Below are 19,145 nucleotides of genomic sequence, written 5' to 3' on the forward strand. Positions count from 1 at the left end.
ATCATTCCCTACATCTTGGAATGATCAATATTTTCTATATTTAAATTGGTAGTATCATTTTGTAAATATTAGAATGATCTATTCTCTTTATCATTATATCTATTTAATTTACTTTATATCCTATCTAACTATCTATTCTTTTAAATTGATAAGAAATGACATATATATATATATATATATATATATATATATCCACTTTAATTAAATTATAATATAGTCATTCCTTTTAAAAATAAAATAAAATTTTCATTATACATAAGAATTAAAAATAAAGAAAATGAAAACATAATGATTTTTTTAAAAAATTGTGAGCATTTGATCTTCATGATCTGTATATTTTGTGATCGAAAACAATCAAATTTTTGAAAATTTTTTGCTGTGTTTTTCGTGAATCTGAAAAAGAATCATGTTTGACTTTTTTTTTCTTTGTTTTAGGTGCATTTTGTTGAGAAGTGCCTATTATTGCATCCATGTGATGCAATTTCTAATTTTTATACTTACCAAACATATTGAATTATTTTTAAAGTCTTTTAATGTTTCCTACAGTTTGATAATTAAGATATATTAATAAGTAGTACTGGGATGGGTGACCTCCTGGGAACTTCACCCTTGTGAGCATCACCTAGATCCAATGAGTGCTAAGTGTTCCATGAGAGATAGATTCATGTTAAATCACAACTCATGAAACATGGGTCATCGAGTTTGACTCAAAATCACACTGTTAAATCCTGATATTCATATGACAATAAGATATATTAATCAATTTTAATAAATACTATTAGTGGTCTTCGTTGTGAGAAATGAATCCAAGATTGATATTTTTTTTTGAAAACTTTAATTGGCAAATTTCTTACCTAGCTTAAATGACATCAAATAATTCAAAGTATAAATGACAGCTACATGGATTTAATAAAAACTGAAAAGTTCCGCTATATGCCAATTAATTTTATTTAATATATTGATTGTTATACTGTGTCTTCCAGCGATGGAGCTTTTCACCGTTTCTCTGTGCAACTGGTTACAATACTCGGCGGTGTATATTGGTATTCTCGCATTTATCCATTACTTGCATTTTTCAATCGTGCAACGTTGTGTTTGTGCTGCTATATATGGGTTCTCTATATATTTTGAGGTATATTTGGCTGCACAAAGATTTCATTATTATAAACTGTGAACAAGATATAAACCCTCTGCTAATGTCTGCTCTTTCATATTTCAGGACATTAAAAAAAATGCATCACTGCACCACTGCTCAAAAGAGGTTCAATAGCCACTAGACAAATTTTCCCAGAACATTCACTTCTTAGGTATGCTTGATTTTCGACAATTTTAAAATTCTTACAAAGTTTGAGTTGTCTGCTATTAAGTTCATTGTTACTCATATGTTTCTCATTGTAAATTCTGTAAGATAAAATATTTATATCACATTTGCTTGCCCTCGTGGCTTCGACAATCTACAGAGATCACCTAATTTGATGGAAAACATGAAAGCGATCCTGAAAATTGACACTTTTAACCGACTCCGTAGAGAATTTAGGACAACTACTCATTCTCATGATTTCAGTTATTAATACTCCTTGTTCTTGTTTTAATAAAGATTGGCAAATCAAAGTATTTTGTGCCTATAAAATTAAATCTAATTTAGAGAAGTGCAACAAATAGAAACACAGAAGTTTGAATAGTTTGCATGTAGATTTGTAGAAGGATCCAAATCTTGTAGATTGAGTATTCAATTGTCTATTATTATTTAATTTTTCAATAAAATTATAAAAATTCTATTTTCCATTACTACAAAATATCTATGTTGTTGGTAGTGTTGTAAGAAGCATTCTTTGACATACAAAACTATATGTAATTCACATAAGTAAAACAAATAGAAACATATAACAGTTTTGAATAATTGCATGAAAGAAAACTAATTTGTAGAAGGATCTAAATCTTGTAGATTGAATTAACCTGGATAAAGTTATTGTACATAATAAAAAGAAATTCTTATATTTATAGAATATAAATAAGAACGAATTAAAAAGCATAGAATGAAATATAGAAATTGTTGAATTTGGACAATTAGAACAATAGTTATTATGTTCTATTAAAATGAGAACTTATATTAACTGAACAAATTAATTTACGTTGACTGACCAAATTTATTCTACCATTTTCTAAACAGGTGCTCCGCCCTGCCTTTGGCCGGCTGTGGGATATGTTTGTTAGTTGGGCAGGATGTGTGGATAGAAAAGAGTAGGTTGTAGGGGAGGGCTGGTTGGAAATGCTATTCATCTGAGTGAGTGCAGGACTCATCAATGTAGTACCTATGCTTATCAATACAGTAGTAACTCATTTAAGACTGGTAAAAAGATAATTTTTTTTAAATGATTACATAATCTTTTCTACTCATGTTCCCTTTGGAGACCCATATGCCAGAATTTGCTCCAGATTTCCAGTTCTTTTCACCGGTGTTATCTGCAAGTAAACTAAATCTCGTCGAAGCCCACAATCAGTATTCCAGCATAGTTCCCATGAAGAATGTCCTGCCATAAAAAAAGTGATTGTTATTTAATATTTTGAAACTAGGGGCACTCATTAGAGAAATCTCCTCCAAAAGTCCGCGACTGATAACATAAATTTAGCTTGCCAAGCTTCTGAATGCCCAGAGCTCTGTAAATCGTCTCTGTCAAAATCCCCACTGGTAACCCCCAATCCATGCCCAGACGAAATAATCTCAGTAGCCATGATTCTGTCTGCTGGTGAAACCCACAGAAGTTATAGTTAACGATTTCAAGGTCTCGATGAGCGCTGCTCATATTTATATCAGAATGATTCTAGTAGGGAGTGCAATGGAAGAATTGATTACGGTACAATGGCTGACCAGCAATGCCCTTAGCATGCTGGACGCCCTAGACACTAAAAGGCCGTGGATAAAAAAAATCAGGAATTCTTTTTTTAGAAAACTGATTTTCTTCTTGCTCTAAACAATAAGCTAAAATGTAATGTTTAGCAGGGAATGCATAAACTATTGCTCCACATAGAATGTAGACAATCTCTCAAAATAGTATCAGTTTAGTATCAGTTTAATCAAAATAGTATCAGTTTAGTTTCAATGAATAAAATGGTATTTCTGGGCCATTCCAGCCTATAACAGGCCTGCAGACTGATATTTTACCAAATTTTCTGTCATATTTTGAAACTTCTCTGCAATAACTTATCCGACATAAGTTGGTGTTACTTCTCAGAAGCCAAAAAACATCACGATAAGTAGACATATCCCAGATATATCTGAGATATTTTGAACTATGTTTGGAACATTAGCATCTTGTGACCACTAGAGAGAAGCAGCAGATTATCATAATTATTCCTTTTTGGAACTACTAATTGAATTTTTGTAATAATTCTAACAGGTTATAACTCCTTCAAACACAAAAAATCTTTATATTTCAGTTGTTTGACATTTCGTCAAACACTTTGCAAACAAGCTCTGATACTACTGTAATGGCCCTCCTCAAATCTGTCCTCAAAAATGCTGATGAAAGCTCAAGGAATTTCATCAAACAATTCACATGCAAGGGACGTATGACTGATATAGTATTTCAGCTAGCCTCAAATGACTTTTTTACAATTTGCATCAATGAAAATCTTGTGCTAGAAGACTACAATGGACTACACAAATGACCTAACATGAGTGTGCTACTAATTTTGACAATATTCAGTGCATATATATGATTTAAGTATGAGAAATGAACACCTACAGCCAACTGACATTTTTATAAACAGTTGGTATGCAAACTAACTAGCTGATAAATAATGATATTAAATTGCTTAAATGACACCAGCAACTATTGTCTTCTTAATTACAATAAAAATTACAATACTCATGAAATATGGCCAAGACTTTGGCATTTACATGGATTACAAAATGATAATGCTGTTATAATGCACACTTACAGCTGAAGGCTTATAACACCCTAAAAACAATACTAACAGAGAACCTGGTTGTAGATGGCTGAAATAATTTCCTTCTATACTGCCCCTTCTGCTTTGCTTTTTCGGCCTGCTTTTTCGTACCCGCTTTTTCAGCCTGTTTTTTCGGTTCCACTTTTTGAACTGCTTTTATGGATTGCTTTTTCCGCCTGCTTTTTCGGTTCCGCTTTGTTCGGGCTGCTTTTTTCGTATCTACTTTTTTCAGACTGCTACCATGTTAAATCTCAAGACCATATCTTTCAATGGCGTCAAGATTTCCAGCTTGAAAGGATTTTGTCCTTCAAACTATTGAGATATAATCTCCAAAAAATTCTCCAATTTCTTTGATATTTCCAAGCCTGCTTAAAAAAAGCTCTTCCATTTCTTTTATAGTGTTCTCACAAGAGCTTCATCCTTCGTTTTCTCAATGTGGGATAAAACATAACTTCCTTTATGTAACTTATGTCTCCAATGTGTTATAAAATAAATGAGACTTTTAATTTAAATATTTTTCACAAATTATAGTCTATGCATTAATAAAGTTAAATATTTAAATTTAACTTTATAAAATAGCTTTATCAATGCATAACAAATCTTATCAATGATAAACAAGTCTTTTTGTCGATTTTAAACAATTACCATCGACATACCGTTGCCACTGAATGTCCGCCCATGTCCAAGATGACTTACTATAAATAGTAAGTATGCCCAAAGTTGCCTCAAAACCCTTCAGAAAGACCTGCAACTGAAACTATTTAGGCCGAATGGCCTCTAAGCCCCTTTAATGTCTTGGTTAGCCTACAAGACCGTGGAGAAATAGACCAACGACAATATCATACTATGAATGCTAAAAAAGGGACATTACAATTTTTTTCCTCATATTAAAAAATCCTATGAATTTTACTGCTGAAAGCACTTTTCAACTTTCCAATTCAAAGGTCTTACATACATTATCACATACCTTAGAAAGTATTTCATTTTTACAAACTCTCACAAGATTTTCCTCCTGAAAACAATTTCCAGTCCCGACCCCTCCCTTTTTCTGGAAGTGACTTTGTAGTGTTTAAATTGCCAATTTACTTTATTTACTAAATATTATGTTAGAAAATTACCAGATATGCTTATGGACTGATTGTGTGTGAATATTTAACATTCTTAAATTCTCCCTCTCATGTTGATGATTGATAATGCAATATGACCCCCAACTCTCTCTCATCCTCATGATTCCATCATATAATATGATCTGCAACATGTTGCTAAATGTTTACACACAATCAGACCAGAAGCATATTTCACAATTGTTGTGGTTATTTCGTTTTTGGGGCCACTTAATAATCTGTTTTCGTTTGTTTATTTTGGAATGTGATGTGGTTCTGCTTATTATTCTTTAGCATAGGCTGTACTTTCTATATGTACATAGGCAAAATCATGAAGTCTTATTTTACCTGGTATGGTGATTTTGTTGACGTGTTTTATGAATAGATAATGTGTTCTCTTTTTATTCTTCTAATGACTTGAGTATTTATCCTCATATCCACAAAAGTTATAAAATCTGGTTTGTTTTCGCACCAGACTTTATACATAGCAGACCTGCATAACCTTTTCCTGCCACAAGAAGTTTTTTCCCCCGAGGAGGAGGGTTTTGAGAGTTCAGTGAGAATGTGGCGAAGGGTTGCACAAAAACTTTCTTCTTCTTATGCAGTTTCAAGCAAACGATCATATCAAAATGGATTGATTTTTTCCAGATCGGCATCTTCAGATGTCTCATCTGTATGTGCTCATTAACCATTGTTAATTATTTTTGCTGCTTTTTTGAAATGTGCGTGGTGGTGATGTTGATTTTTTGTACAGGCAGGAGGGCGTTCTTCTTACACGATCGTTGATCATACGTACGATGCCGTGGTTGTTGGAGCAGGAGGTGCTGGTTTAAGAGCCGCTATAGGGCTTTCCGAGCATGGATTTAACACAGCTTGTATTACCAAACTTTTCCCCACTCGATCACACACCGTTGCAGCGCAGGTGCATCGCTTGTTTAAATTTTATGTTCACCACCTTAAATATTTACTTTACGCTTTTTTTGAGACACAGGGAGGATCATTTAAATGTTCAGAAATTTCATTAGGTTTGTTTAATAAGACAATTTTGAAGAGTGTATTGAAATTAACAGCAAATGAAGACTGAAGAAAGTAGTTGCAGTTGAAATTAATATCATGTTCATGTTATGGCCTGCTAGTGTAGATTGCCCTATTTTTTACGAATTGTCAGCAACGAGTCTTTATTGTGCAAAGAAGTTATTAAAATTGATTTAGATTTTAACTTTGAAAAATAATTCAGGATTATGAAATGCTTGAAAAGATCGTGAATATATTTGCACATACATATATATTAGGTTTGATTGGTCTAATTCCTTTATCAAGTGAAGTAAATTATTTCTTATTCTGCATATTTTTTTTTTTTGATATTACTGAATCAAATCACAAATGAAGATACATCAAAAATATTTCCAACAAAGTCACAGCAAATGAAGGCCGAGGAAAGTAGTCGCAGTGGAAATTAGTATCGTTTTCATATTAAGGCCGGCTAGTGCGAAAATATTTGTGCATACATTTATATTAGGTATGATTGGTCTAATTCCTTTATCAAGTGAAGGAAATAATTTCTTATTCTGTGATTTTTAAATAGTTATGTTCATATTATTGAATCAAACCACAAATGATTATAAGCAATTATATTTCCAAGAAAATCACAGCAAATGAAGATCGAGGAAAGTAGTCGCAGTGGAAATTAGGATCATGTTTATATTATGGCCTTCTAGTGTAGATTGCCCTATTAATTCTTCGGAAAAGGCGGTCTGAACCAGGGATGTTAACAAAAGGGAAAGCATCTCGCCACAGAACAGAAATAGTCACAAGACAATAAACCCGCCATAAAAAGCTAAAACCATCCAACACCAGTAGAGACAAGCACATCTTAAGCAATCTATCCCTTAGCATCTTTCTTCGTATGGGATCACAGAGTCATTTAAAAAGATTTCTGCGATTTTATCCCTTTTTTGCTCTTTACAACTTCCCAGCCATCTTGCACCTTAGATGCCATTTGTTTCCATGCCTCCAAGGAACCTTAAATAGATGTTAATGAGTGTGCTATACTATCCCTCCTTTGCCGTGCAAGATTATCATACATTTCACCCATCTTCCTCATTTCTGGAGATCCCACATCTCCTTTTTCCCCCTCCCTTAGGAGCGCAAACTCCAGTTTTTAAAGCCTCCATCTGATCAGTCATTACATTATCAACATTGTCCTGAGGAGATTGAGAAGCCGTCTTCGGAACCTCTGATGTACAGTGCATTTCATCACCATGCACAACTTGGGCATAACTTCTCTGATTTTCCTTTTTCTTTTCCACCGTATAAAGCGAGTAGAGACCTCCTTCCACTAAGAAGCTTCCTTGCCTGTGTTTAGTTTAGAACATTGGGCAGCCATATGCCCCGTTTGAAAACATTTTCTACAACGGAATGGTACACCTTCATAGTCTAAGGGTTGAACCCAACAGCCCTTAGAAGTTTTGATCTTAATTTCTTAAGGGAGATCCCTAGAAATATCCTTTGCTACTAAAAATTGAGCATAAGTTGAGTGCAGAAGATTTGCAGATCCCTCACCCACCATTTAAAAACTTCCCAGGGAGTTTACCAACAGCCTCTAAACATGAATCAAACCACAAGTGAAGGGGATATTTCGGAAGTCTCACCCAAATAGGAACCTTTTCAAAAACTTCAGATGCAGGATTGAAAGTCAAGTGTCAAGGCTTCAGCATAAGGGGGAACTTATACTCCCAGATTTAAAAGAAATCACATAAAATCTTATTTCCATCCTGAACATTTTAAAAAACAACAATAAAGAAACCTTTAGCTGCAGGATAGATTTGGATAAACCCTTCTAAGATTGGCTCCCAATGCATTGAAATCCAGCTGTTTAGGTCCTTCAAACTCAGCCAGAGACCCCAATAGCGTCCTATCAGACCCAGATTTGAAAAGACTGCTGCATTATGATTAACTTCAACCTCAATATCCATCCTTGAGCTCTACTGAGACAGCTTCGGTCAAGGGACTGTGCATTGCCCTTGATATCCCCTCACAGTCATTGCCACCGCTTGGAGCATCCAAACCAGCCCCACTGTCCAAGCCATCCAGACACCTCGAACCATTGCGCACCATCCCACCTTTTGTTGATGACTTCGAACCATATCCCAGTTTTTCCTTTCTGCATCCTGTCAATTGTTCTTAGTAGCTGGATTCATTAGGTCTGCATGTATCAATGTCCCTGCCCATTCCCTTTTCTGGTTCTCCCATTGCACACTATTCACAAAATGGGGATTCATCCCGTGATTACTTCCACGGGTTCGACTGTAACAATCCTCATCTGTGGCCCCAACCGGCATAACTGTGTTGCACCGAAGCAGCAACCCTACCCTCCTGCCTAACATGATTTGTCCCCCATGTCACAGGAAGTGCCCTGCCCTTGTCACCATCATTCATGCATCACGCTCCAGAAGGTTCACCTTTCTGAAAACCTTTGAAATTGCAGTGTTTAAGCCAGGCTGCCAAGCCATCATCATCGCCCTTGCATTGAGGGAAGGGCTGAATAATCTCGGGATCCTTCGCCCAAACCAGAAAACCTAGCCCTAGTGGCAGGAGGTTTCAAACAAGTTGGGAGTGCCATAAAAAATATAAATATTCCATCAGCAATGAGTCTTTATTGTGCATAAAAGTTGTTCAAAATTATTTATATTATAACTTCTAAAAATAATTCAGGATTATCAAATACTTGAAAACAATGTGAAAATATTTGCGCATAAATTTGTATTAGGTTTGATTGGTCTAATGCCTTTATCAAGTGAAGGAAATAGTTTCTTATTCTGCAATTTTAAAAAGGTTATTTTTATATTATTGAACCAGGCCACAAATGAAGATCAGTTTAGGGTGCCCTAAGTATTTGGAACTGAGAGAAGCTAGAGTTCATCGCTTTCTATAAATATGATGATTTTGTTTATTTTAGCTTTTATTAGTGATACCAGGTTATAGAACAAATGAAGGCAGAGTAAATATTTTCAGTGAAATTTGAGATGATATTATAGTTGTGCTCTTGTAGGTTAGACTGTAGAATACTCTAGAAATTTAGAACTTTGAGAAACCTGTGTTTTTCATACAAATTGGATGATCCAATTTGTTTAATCTTTTCAAATGATAGTGGATTATGTGACAAGTTTGGGCAGAGAGAAAGGTATTGCCGAGTAAACAAAATTTGTTTTTGTACTTGTGCTTTAGTAGTTTAGATGCCCTAGATTCCCTGAATGCAAAAACTTCCAGAGCTCGAAGAAAGTAGTAAATGCTCTGTATTTAGATGAATTCGAGTAGTGATCCATTCAGTCAGTTTAAATGTAAATTTGTAAATTTTGAACTAATCCTTAAGTGATGCTGTAAAATGCTTTCTCTGCCATATTTGTATATATCTTTTGAACATTCTAACTATACTTAAAATCTTGTCTATGCGCATTGTACCTGCCAACACTTCATGTTTAGATTATATATTTAGAACATCAGTAACATCCAAAAGCATATGCAGGGTGGAATCAATGCAGCTTTGGGAAATATGAGTGAAGATGATTGGAGGTGGCATATGTATGATACAGTAAAGGGAAGTGATTGGCTTGGTAATTACTCATCACTTATTTTTTCTTTCTAGAGTCCTTCTCCTTCATGCTATTTTTCAATATTGGACAATGCTTTTTATTTTGGGAGCTATGAACCCATGTTTAGATTACAATTGAAATTCTTTCTACTTCTACCACTAGTTTTCTCTGTATCTAGTACTTTCTCTGTTTTGCCAACAATCTGGGTTTGGAATGGTGGGCTTCATTGTTTTTGGATAGCACGTCATTGTTGCACTTTGCACACGAATTCTCCTCTATCGTCTTGGATAAACTATAAAAGTTGAATTATTTATGTCTGTCATTCATTAAATTATCACAAAGAGATGCTTTGCATTGCTATCCAACTTTTTGTGATTTTCAAATCTAGTTAAAGGCAAAGCCATGAGATTGAAAGTGAAATATGTTTTACTTGTGAATGTAGGCGATCAAGATGCTATTCAATATATGTGCAGGGAGGCGCCAAAGGCTGTTATTGAGCTGGAAAATTATGGACTACCATTTTCAAGAACTGAAGATGGAAAGATCTACCAGCGTGCATTTGGTGGTCAAAGTCTAGATTTTGGAAAAGGTTTGTTTGGAGTTCTCAGTGAATGGATGTTCAGCATGTGTGTCAGTGTAGACAATTTGCAGGGTTTTGCTTGTTGCCTTACTCTATCATTCATGGAAGCTTTGTTTCTGGGTCTTTGATATAATTGTATGAAATGGCTCTTGATGCAGGTGGACAAGCATATCGCTGTGCCTGTGCTGCTGACCGAACTGGCCATGCTCTACTACACACACTTTATGGGCAGGCAATGAAACATAACACCCAGTTCTTTGTGGAATACTTTGCACTGGATCTTATCATGGATGATGATGGTAAGACTTGTATTGATGTTACAATGAAAAAAATGTGCCTTTTGTGTGTGCTGCAGGAACTTGTTACATAAAGTAATTCCTCTAGTTTGGGTGGCATTTTTTCTTCTTCTGCAAAATAAAATGATTTCATATATACAGCTTGTTTTGTTAGCCTGAAGACTTATTATAAGAAACGTGGTCCTGGAAATGTATCCCATAAATGGGACAATTAGCCTGGGCCATTTTAATCTATCAAATAGTTTCCCAAAACTTTAACCTAACATCATGTGAAGAAAGGACACTTGCCTTGTATGGCATTAAAAGGTCTAAAAGTAGGTACTGGGTACAAGGGATTTGATTGGAGAATTCAGTGAATCTGCCAAAGGGAATAACTGGACATATGGGACCTTATAATGCAGAATTTACCATGATCTGTAACCTGAAAACTTGGAGGTTCATTGAAAACTTTAGAAGAGAGAGGTGTCACAAACTTGCTCATCATGCTGAATGGGACAGAGGGCGTTTTGCATATGAAGTACAATAAAACAGTTCTGGTCTGTAACAACCATGGAGATATGCACGTAGTCATAACCCTTTCTACTTCACATCATAACATTATAATTTAAGGACCTTGGAAAGTCTTTTGCATGGATGATACATCTTTTATCTTTTGCTTGCTTAGCAACAAGGTCAAGGTTAAACACTGTAAAATTGAGAAGTAGAGAATAATCTATAATCTCGTGCAACAATCTCTAGCCAACTTATAGCTCTGTAAAAGTTAAATGGTTTTTATTGCTAATGAGGACATCACTCTTTTCATTTTGTGATCTATAAACATGGTCAGCACAGAAGCTGGGAAGTCTTGAGGAATTCCATAAGACAGTGATCCTCATCCTATTATTTGAAATCCATAGGGAGCCTTGAAAGTCACAAGTGAGCTCAAAATGAAATTGCATACTTCAAGAGAAGCTCCCATATGACGATTAATTCCCTCCTGCTTTAGCATGCAATTTTCTGTTATTGGCCAAGATGTACCATACACTCAGTTACTGTTGCTATGTACATTGCAATAGTAATTCAAATTTGTCTCACAAGCTTATTTAAATTTTTTTTAAGTGAAATTCTATGAGGGAGTCACATAAGCCATATTGTGAAGCAAAACATATTACTCTAAAGACAAGCCTCCAACACTTGCTAGCTGTCATCTATCATATGAATAATGGATCTCAATGCCTCAAACATATGATAGATAACGTTTACAGCAAAGGGGTGGCTTCTTGTATTGTAGAGGGAAAATGCTGTCCATGAAAAAATGTATTTTGTATGCTCAATTTCTATTTGCTACTTTGATAATTGATATGAATTGGTTGCTTTTGATTGGATATTTAAATAAACTAGGTCAATTTTTTAAACATGAATGCTAATCCATAAGAGTCTAAAACTATTGAGCATCTTGTCGATTATTGATTCTTTTGAAATTCTTTCATGTGATTTCTTGTATTTTTGATGAAGTAAATATGTTCCACATTGATGTTTGTTGTCTTCAGGTGCTTGTCGAGGGGTGCTTGCTTTAAACATGGAAGATGGCACAATACATCGTTTTCGCTCCCATTCCACAATTTTAGCTACAGGCGTAAGGAATTGGTTTAATGAATTGATCTTGTTTCTAGAGCTACTGAAGTAACAATTTCATTAATACTGCTTAAAATTCAGTCGCATGCCTGCATAATTTCTTACATTGCAATTGATGCAGGGTTATGGCCGAGCTTATTTCTCTGCAACATCAGCTCATACATGTACTGGAGATGGAAATGGTATGGTTGCACGTGCTGGGCTGCCTTTACAGGTAATTATTATTGAATTCTCCATTAGATAAATACTTGTACCGATTCCACTATATCTTGCTATGCTCATGGTGTTCTCTTTTTTGTTTAGGATCTTGAATTTGTCCAGTTCCATCCTACGGGCATATATGGTGCAGGTTGCCTTATCACTGAAGGTACAAACCTTCTCATACAAGTAAATCAATTTACAGGCTTCATTCATGTTTACTCATAAACACTAGTTTACCAAACATATATTTTATCAGTTTCAATGTCAAAAATTTATTTTCTTATAGCTTATTAGTTTCCGATTCCCAATTCAATGTCAATAATATGTTCTGTCTTGTGGAGTTTTCCTTGCTTTGAGATTCGTGGATCTAGTCATGGGCTGCCTTGAATGTTGTGTTGCTTATGCCTGGACCACGTTGTCAAGATTTGTTTAGGAGCTTTTTTTACTGTCTGCCTTATTGTGGTAAATGGATTTGAACTAGGATGCTCTTACAATTTTCTCTCATTATAAATGATGCTATAACCCAGTGGATGCCTTTATAAATTCCAAGCTTTTTATATTACCTCTCCTTTGTCTACTATCAGTAGTTCTCTGATCTTGAGTGCTAGGGTATCTTCTATGCAGAGTCAACTGCCCTCAGTAGAATTGTCCAGCAATCCTGACTCACTTTGGGTTTCCTCCAATAAGCATTGGCTAATGTGATTGATGATATATTATCCTTGGACCCTCCAATGTGTCTTGAAATACTGATGGTTTTTTTGTTCCCCTTGGTCTTCATTGGCTTACACTGTTGACAAGGTCCTTCCCTTACATGTTTTTAGGCTGATACCTGCATGTCTATTTCTCTGTTTCTTTTCCTCCTTGTTTTATTTTTTAGCTTTGAATTGATGGTTCCCTTCTTGCTCTAGTCCCTGGCTATTGCAATGGTTGTATGTTCCAGTCCCTTTAACCTACTCTTGGTCACACTCGGGACGTTCCTATAATTTTTTTTCTTTCTGGAAAATTATTGGAAACAATCACTTGTTTTGGTATTGAGAATGTCCTCTCTTTATTGTTATAATATCTGCAACAATTGAGGATCTGGCTTTTAAAGATTTGAAAAAGCTTATAAATTGAAGGCAGTATTCTTTAGTTCTATGTTTAATTTTGTGCCACTTAGAGAATATGCCATTCTGATGATAAATGGGATAAGGTGATTTTTGTGCAGAATATAATTTGTGGTTTTGATTGACCAAAAATTCAGGGTCACGTGGTGAAGGAGGGATTTTACGTAATAGTGAAGGTGAGAGGTTTATGGAGAGATATGCTCCAACTGCCAAGGATCTGGCTTCTAGAGATGTTGTGTCCAGATCCATGACCATGGAAATTCGTGAAGGCCGTGGTGTTGGTACGTGTAGACAAGTTTGGTATCTTCTATCTATGTCACGTTTCTTATTTTGATGATGTGTTTATTGGCGAATATCACTTAGATGCTAATCTAGTCTTTAAATCTCCATTTCCTATAGACGAAAAAATTTCCTTTTGTGTTGCTTGTATTATGATATTTCCTGGACTACTTCTCGTCTGTGAGGAGTATTTAGTCTTTCCTTGTTTTGTTCTTTCACTATCTTGCTTGTTCTTTCCGCGGACATTGTTTGGTGCTCCCACTGCTGGAATTTGCCTTGTTATACTCTTTCCAGTCCCTTAGACCCTTGTGGTCTCTTGTTGGACATTAATAAATTTATCTTATCTTATCTTATCTAATTGATAACTTCTAATATGTTTTTTTGAATTGCTTCTAGTCACTATTTTTATGTCTTTGTTTTAGGACCTTTGAAGGACCACATTTATCTCCATTTAAATCACCTACCTCCAGAGGTCTTGAAAGAGAGGCTTCCTGGCATCTCAGAAACTGCAGCAATCTTTGCAGGGGTTGATGTCACAAAGGAACCAATACCTGTCTTGCCAACTGTCCACTACAATATGGGTGGCATTCCAACAAATCACCTTGGTGAGGTAATAATGGATATCGAAGAAAGCTTATATCAACTCGAATAGCTATAGGCAGTTATTCTCTTCCTGTTTTGGGAAGCTTGACCTTTAAAGCAAAATTATTATGTATACGCATTTGGGTGATTTTTCTTAGTGATTATCTTAAAGTAAATTTTCTTACATCAATTTTTGTTGCTTAAATTTCTGATACGCAGGTATTGCACATTAGCGGAGATAACCCAGATACTGTGGTACCTGGACTAATGGCAGCTGGAGAGGCAGCATGCGCATCAGTTCATGGTGCTAATCGACTTGGTGCAAACTCCCTTCTTGACATTGTCGTCTTTGGTCGAGCTTGTGCCAACAGAGTTGCTGAGATATGTAAACCTGGTATGTTCTTGGCATTTCTGTTTATAAGGCTGTAAACAGTTTTTACCACAATATTTTGCTGATAGGTTCTAGGCATCCACAGTTCCTAAGATATTGTTTTGTACACATATTTCTGGAGGTCCACGATAAGGAAAATCTAATTGCATTGCAATTTTTTTTTTTGGCATTATCTGAATTGTAGCTCTATCTCAGAACATTCAATTTTGTGGTTTTAATATATTTCGTGATCTTATAAAAAATTGCTATAAAAAACGTAGGCTTTGGATGTTCAACATTTTTTTGGTTGTTTGTCCTGCATAGATACTGCTAATATTTCAGTTCTTTCGAACTTCTGGATAACTTGAGGTAGCCCTTTTTCCAAAATAGTAGGGAGGGCTAACTGTTACTGGCATTTCCCTCCTATTGGTTCGTCCCTGTTAATAAAACAAAGAATGGGAAATGTGTGATTTGTATGCAGTGCAACCCTCTTTAATCACTGGGGAAATCTGAGAGTTAGCCTCTTTGCAAGTCTTGTAAATATGACAATGAAAAAAAGCTCCCACGAATACCTCCTGTATGGTCATTGACATTGTTCTATGCCAATAGTTGATCATAGTGTGATGATGATTTTTACACCTGCCTTGTTACCTGCAGGCAGAGAGATCTTTGAGCATCTCACATCACAAATGTTGGAGAATTCAAGGCATGCAATGTTGGCCATTCTAGGAAAGTCTAAATTCAGAAGAGTGCCTAATATCATGCCAAGTAGACTTTTGCTTGTCCATAAGGTTAAATGGGTTTCTGTTTTCTATTGAGTACGCTTAGGGCATGGCCTTAAGCCATGCTTTCTCTGTTTGGAACTTTGCAGCTTACTTTATCCCAGAAGGCAATATTTTAGGGGTCATTGTATGTGCATAATTATCAATAATTCCATCATTATAATGATATTAATTGCTGTAACTGCACGTGTTTATCTGAATCAAATTGGCATAATATATGCATAAAACAGCAAACTAATGAAATGTTTTCCTTCTTGGAATGATAGTCTGATAGAAATGCAATTTTTGTTAAGATTGATGTCAGTTTTCCATGAGTTTTTCTGGATTATGGTGTTTAGCAGAATTTTATTGCCTGGTATAATCTAAGCAGGAGGATTTCACACTTATCAGAAAATATCCTTATACCAAGCCTCTTTTTTGAGGTGAAGTTACGAGGGGTTCATCTCTCACAAATGTATAATTGTAGTAGAGGTAGGAGAGTGTAGTGGGATGGCTATAAGTTTCTAACTTTCAGCAGGGATACAAATGTAATTGCAGTTAAAGTGTAATTAGATATTATCACTTAGGTTGTTCTCCATTTACTACCTTATTGTTTAAGTTGTTTAGCTTTGTGATCCTTAAATTTTCCATCTATGAGGAGAGATGAAAAAAATGATAAATTAAGAAATAAATGAGTTAATGGGTGGACTTGTGCCTGTATCTTGTCAATGGGATTCCTAGGCTTATTGCTAACTCTTTTAAAGAATAAATCTAGCTATTTCAGTATGTTTTTTTTTTCCCGCTATACATTTTGATTTATATTAAGTTGGCAAGACTTATAATTAGAATATTGGCATGAGCGCATCAACTTACAAGAACAAGCAACTCTTCCACGTGTATGACTTTATAGGACCAAGGAGAATTTTATAAAGATCTTGATAGAATTAAAGGGAAATGATGTATAGACTAGGTCACACTCATGCAACTTAGGCACACCCGAATTCCAATTATTTGTCATTAAATGCATCTTAGTTTGGCTTACTGGTCTGTAGATCTATATACCTCTTTTACAGTAGTTGAGATTACACTGCAACTAGAGATGTGAAATTGATTCATATCCACTAAATTAATTCCCTTATGATTTCCATTCTTCATTTGCAACCTGGGAATACCAAATCATAGTTCTCTGAAGATATATTGGACAATAGCTCTTATAAGATTTCATATAAGTTTGTATTGCTGAACCATGTGGACTGGTTGGACCTAGTCTACACTAATCTGTTGATTTTGTTTTTTCATTTATCTATTTGAGGCTGTTGCTTATCTGCGTCGGAAATAGAGCCAAGGTCTAAAGCACTTGCAAATCTAAAACAAAGAATTACCATTATATCTAGGTTCTAATATTCCATCCCAATATAATGCAAAAATTCAAGAAACTTTTGATAACCTAAGAAACTTCAAAGGAATTCCATATGCTAGTCGTAAAAGACTCTTCAAAGACTTGAAAAGGTAACAATGGATAAGCCCAAAGACATTTACATAACAGTCAATAACATTTACATAAAGGTAATAATGGATAAGCCCAAAGACATTTACATATCATGACAGTCAACTAATCAAAGAGAACAGGAAGTTAGCAAGTATAAGCCCAAAGACATTTACATCCCTTGAAATTCTTAGCCAATTATGGAGACATCTCAATCATAGAGAGGAAATTGCTAGATGACACCTTCTTTTAAATTTTACAAAACAGTGAATGCCATGGAAACTGCATAATTGATATACTCTAAGTTCCCAGTTCTGGTACTGATCTTTGTTCAGGTTCATGTATCCAGTTTGTGGGTTTCTCTATTTTCTTTTTGGGAGGTTTGGGTTCTTTTTTGGGTTGTATGTACAAAAATTCACAAAAATCATATATATATATATATGCAGCCAGTATTTTTATCTGTTTCAATAAATGCTGATCAGTGTTTATATATGGCAAAGACAAATATGGGAAATCTGCATACATCAAATTATCATGGATGTTGCAGCAATTCCATCAATAATTAATGCTACTATAATATGACAGAAAATCCAACTAGTAGATACATAACAACAACTAATTATGAAACCATTACATATTTAAATGATATAACTGATATTGTACCAAGGTACAACAACAACTCTCTATTATTAATAACATTCAACTCTAATTTTAACTTAGATCCCTGCTGTAATGTAAAAAACATTTTTTGGTAAATTGCAGATCCCTGCAGGGACCCACAGGCCAACGGAACCAGTACCCAGATCCGGTGTGAGCTGAACCCAGAACCTGCCTGGCAGGAGGTGAATCCTGTAACATAGGATATACATCATTTAACTATTGGAAGCCTCAGACAAATTTGGCCAAAAGATTTGTGTTTGGCTTAGAGAGTAACATTTTTCTTCTAAGAGAAACTTGTAATGTGGTGCTGATATACATATAGTATTTGAAATTGGAGTTATGAAAAGATGCATGAGAATTACTTTTCAAATGAAACTTTGGCAAATTAGTAAAATAGGAAAACTGCAAATACTAAATAAAACTTCAATTTGCAACTGAAATTGTTGAATTGGAGATTTCTATCATACTGAAAATATAGTAAACATAATTACAATCCTTGTCTACTGGTGAAGTTGAACGGCTCATGAAGCGCCCACCAGAGATAAAGTCTTGCTGATTGCAAGGCCCCCAAAAAGGGATGAGGCTGGGATTGTGCCCTGGGCGAATTTGGCGGAATGAATACTCCCCAGTCCTTGGTTCTTAACCAAAGAGGCAAGCCATAAGGCTGCGCCTTCAATAAAAATAAAATAATAAACATGATTAGAATGAGTTGCATGATATTAAAACAAGTACAAAATGTAAAAATTGGAATGTTGCGAAGGGAGGTCTCTAATCATCTCCTAAGGAAAACTCCTTATCAACTAGAACTACTGGACTCCTCATGGTCAAGCTCCACTAAACTAATACTAATGAGCCTTGCATTTGAAGTTGCAACATCCTCATCAATTTGTGATGGCTCCTCTGGCTCTGCATTCTATTGTGCCGCTGGACTCTTTGTACATGTGTCTTGCAGTCAATGAGATGCAAAGCACTATGTATAGCCAAAAGCTTCTATGTTTTCGTAGAGTAAAGTTTGTTTCTCTTAAGAGATTGGATGAAGCTATATGAAGACTGTCGTCGGTAGAAATTGTGTATCAGCCGACAGGTCCCTTCGGAAAGGTTCTTGTATGTAGCTGACGGGTCCCTTCGGAAAAGTTTTTGTTATGTAGCTGACGGGTCCCTTCGGAAAGATATTATTGTAGCCGACATGGTATGTGGCCAACGGATACCTTCGGGAAGGTTCCTTGGAAAGTATTTATACCCCTTTTGGGAAGCATTGTAATCATCATTGAAGCATAATGTAATGTCTTTGGCATATGCGAATAAAATAAGAAGTTCTGCTATTCATATCTATTGTCTGTATGCGTTGGTTTCTTTACCCAGTACGGTAAACATTTGGTGCCATTGCCCGATGGACCTGGTACAATGACAGGCAAATGAAGATTAAATGTCGAATCAGTTGAACAAGAATAAGAATAAGTTGAAGGAAAAGGATGAATTACGCGCAACACAGGAAAATCTAATTTTGGCACAACAGGCTGAACGTAGACGGAGATTTCAGCAAGTTACCGATGGACACAAAAGC

At 35.4% G+C, this 19,145-nt stretch overlaps 1 protein-coding gene across 6 annotated transcripts in view; it reads left to right on the forward strand.

Moving 5' to 3' along the window:
- The first annotated feature begins 912 nt into the window (after positions 1-912).
- The window catches only part of LOC149564902 (succinate dehydrogenase [ubiquinone] flavoprotein subunit, mitochondrial), a 141,012-nt gene continuing 122,779 nt past the window's right edge, over positions 913-19,145 (forward strand). For 2 of the 6 annotated variants that reach the window (XM_089818441.1, XM_089818446.1), the window contains exons 1-13: positions 913-1,043; positions 1,220-1,307; positions 5,530-5,727; positions 5,809-5,976; positions 9,580-9,667; positions 10,089-10,235; positions 10,385-10,525; positions 12,052-12,137; positions 12,258-12,350; positions 12,440-12,503; positions 13,581-13,724; positions 14,145-14,332; positions 14,524-14,698. In XM_089818441.1, coding sequence (XP_089674567.1) covers positions 5,617-5,727; positions 5,809-5,976; positions 9,580-9,667; positions 10,089-10,235; positions 10,385-10,525; positions 12,052-12,137; positions 12,258-12,350; positions 12,440-12,503; positions 13,581-13,724; positions 14,145-14,332; positions 14,524-14,698 — 1,405 coding nt within the window. In that variant the 5' untranslated portion in view covers positions 913-1,043; positions 1,220-1,307; positions 5,530-5,616. Of the gene's footprint in view, positions 1,133-1,219; positions 1,308-2,170; positions 2,285-5,143; positions 5,406-5,529; positions 5,728-5,808; positions 5,977-9,579; positions 9,668-10,088; positions 10,236-10,384; positions 10,526-12,051; positions 12,138-12,257; positions 12,351-12,439; positions 12,504-13,580; positions 13,725-14,144; positions 14,333-14,523; positions 14,699-19,145 lie in introns of those variants that run through there. The other 4 variants (XM_089818443.1, XM_089818444.1, XM_089818442.1 and 1 more) reach the window with 4 other exon arrangements.

Source organism: Cupressus sempervirens, chromosome 3 (assembly GCF_028749045.1).
Source record: "Cupressus sempervirens isolate cs-2001-9-10 chromosome 3, ASM2874904v1, whole genome shotgun sequence".
Taxonomy (NCBI): Eukaryota; Viridiplantae; Streptophyta; class Pinopsida; order Cupressales; family Cupressaceae; genus Cupressus; species Cupressus sempervirens.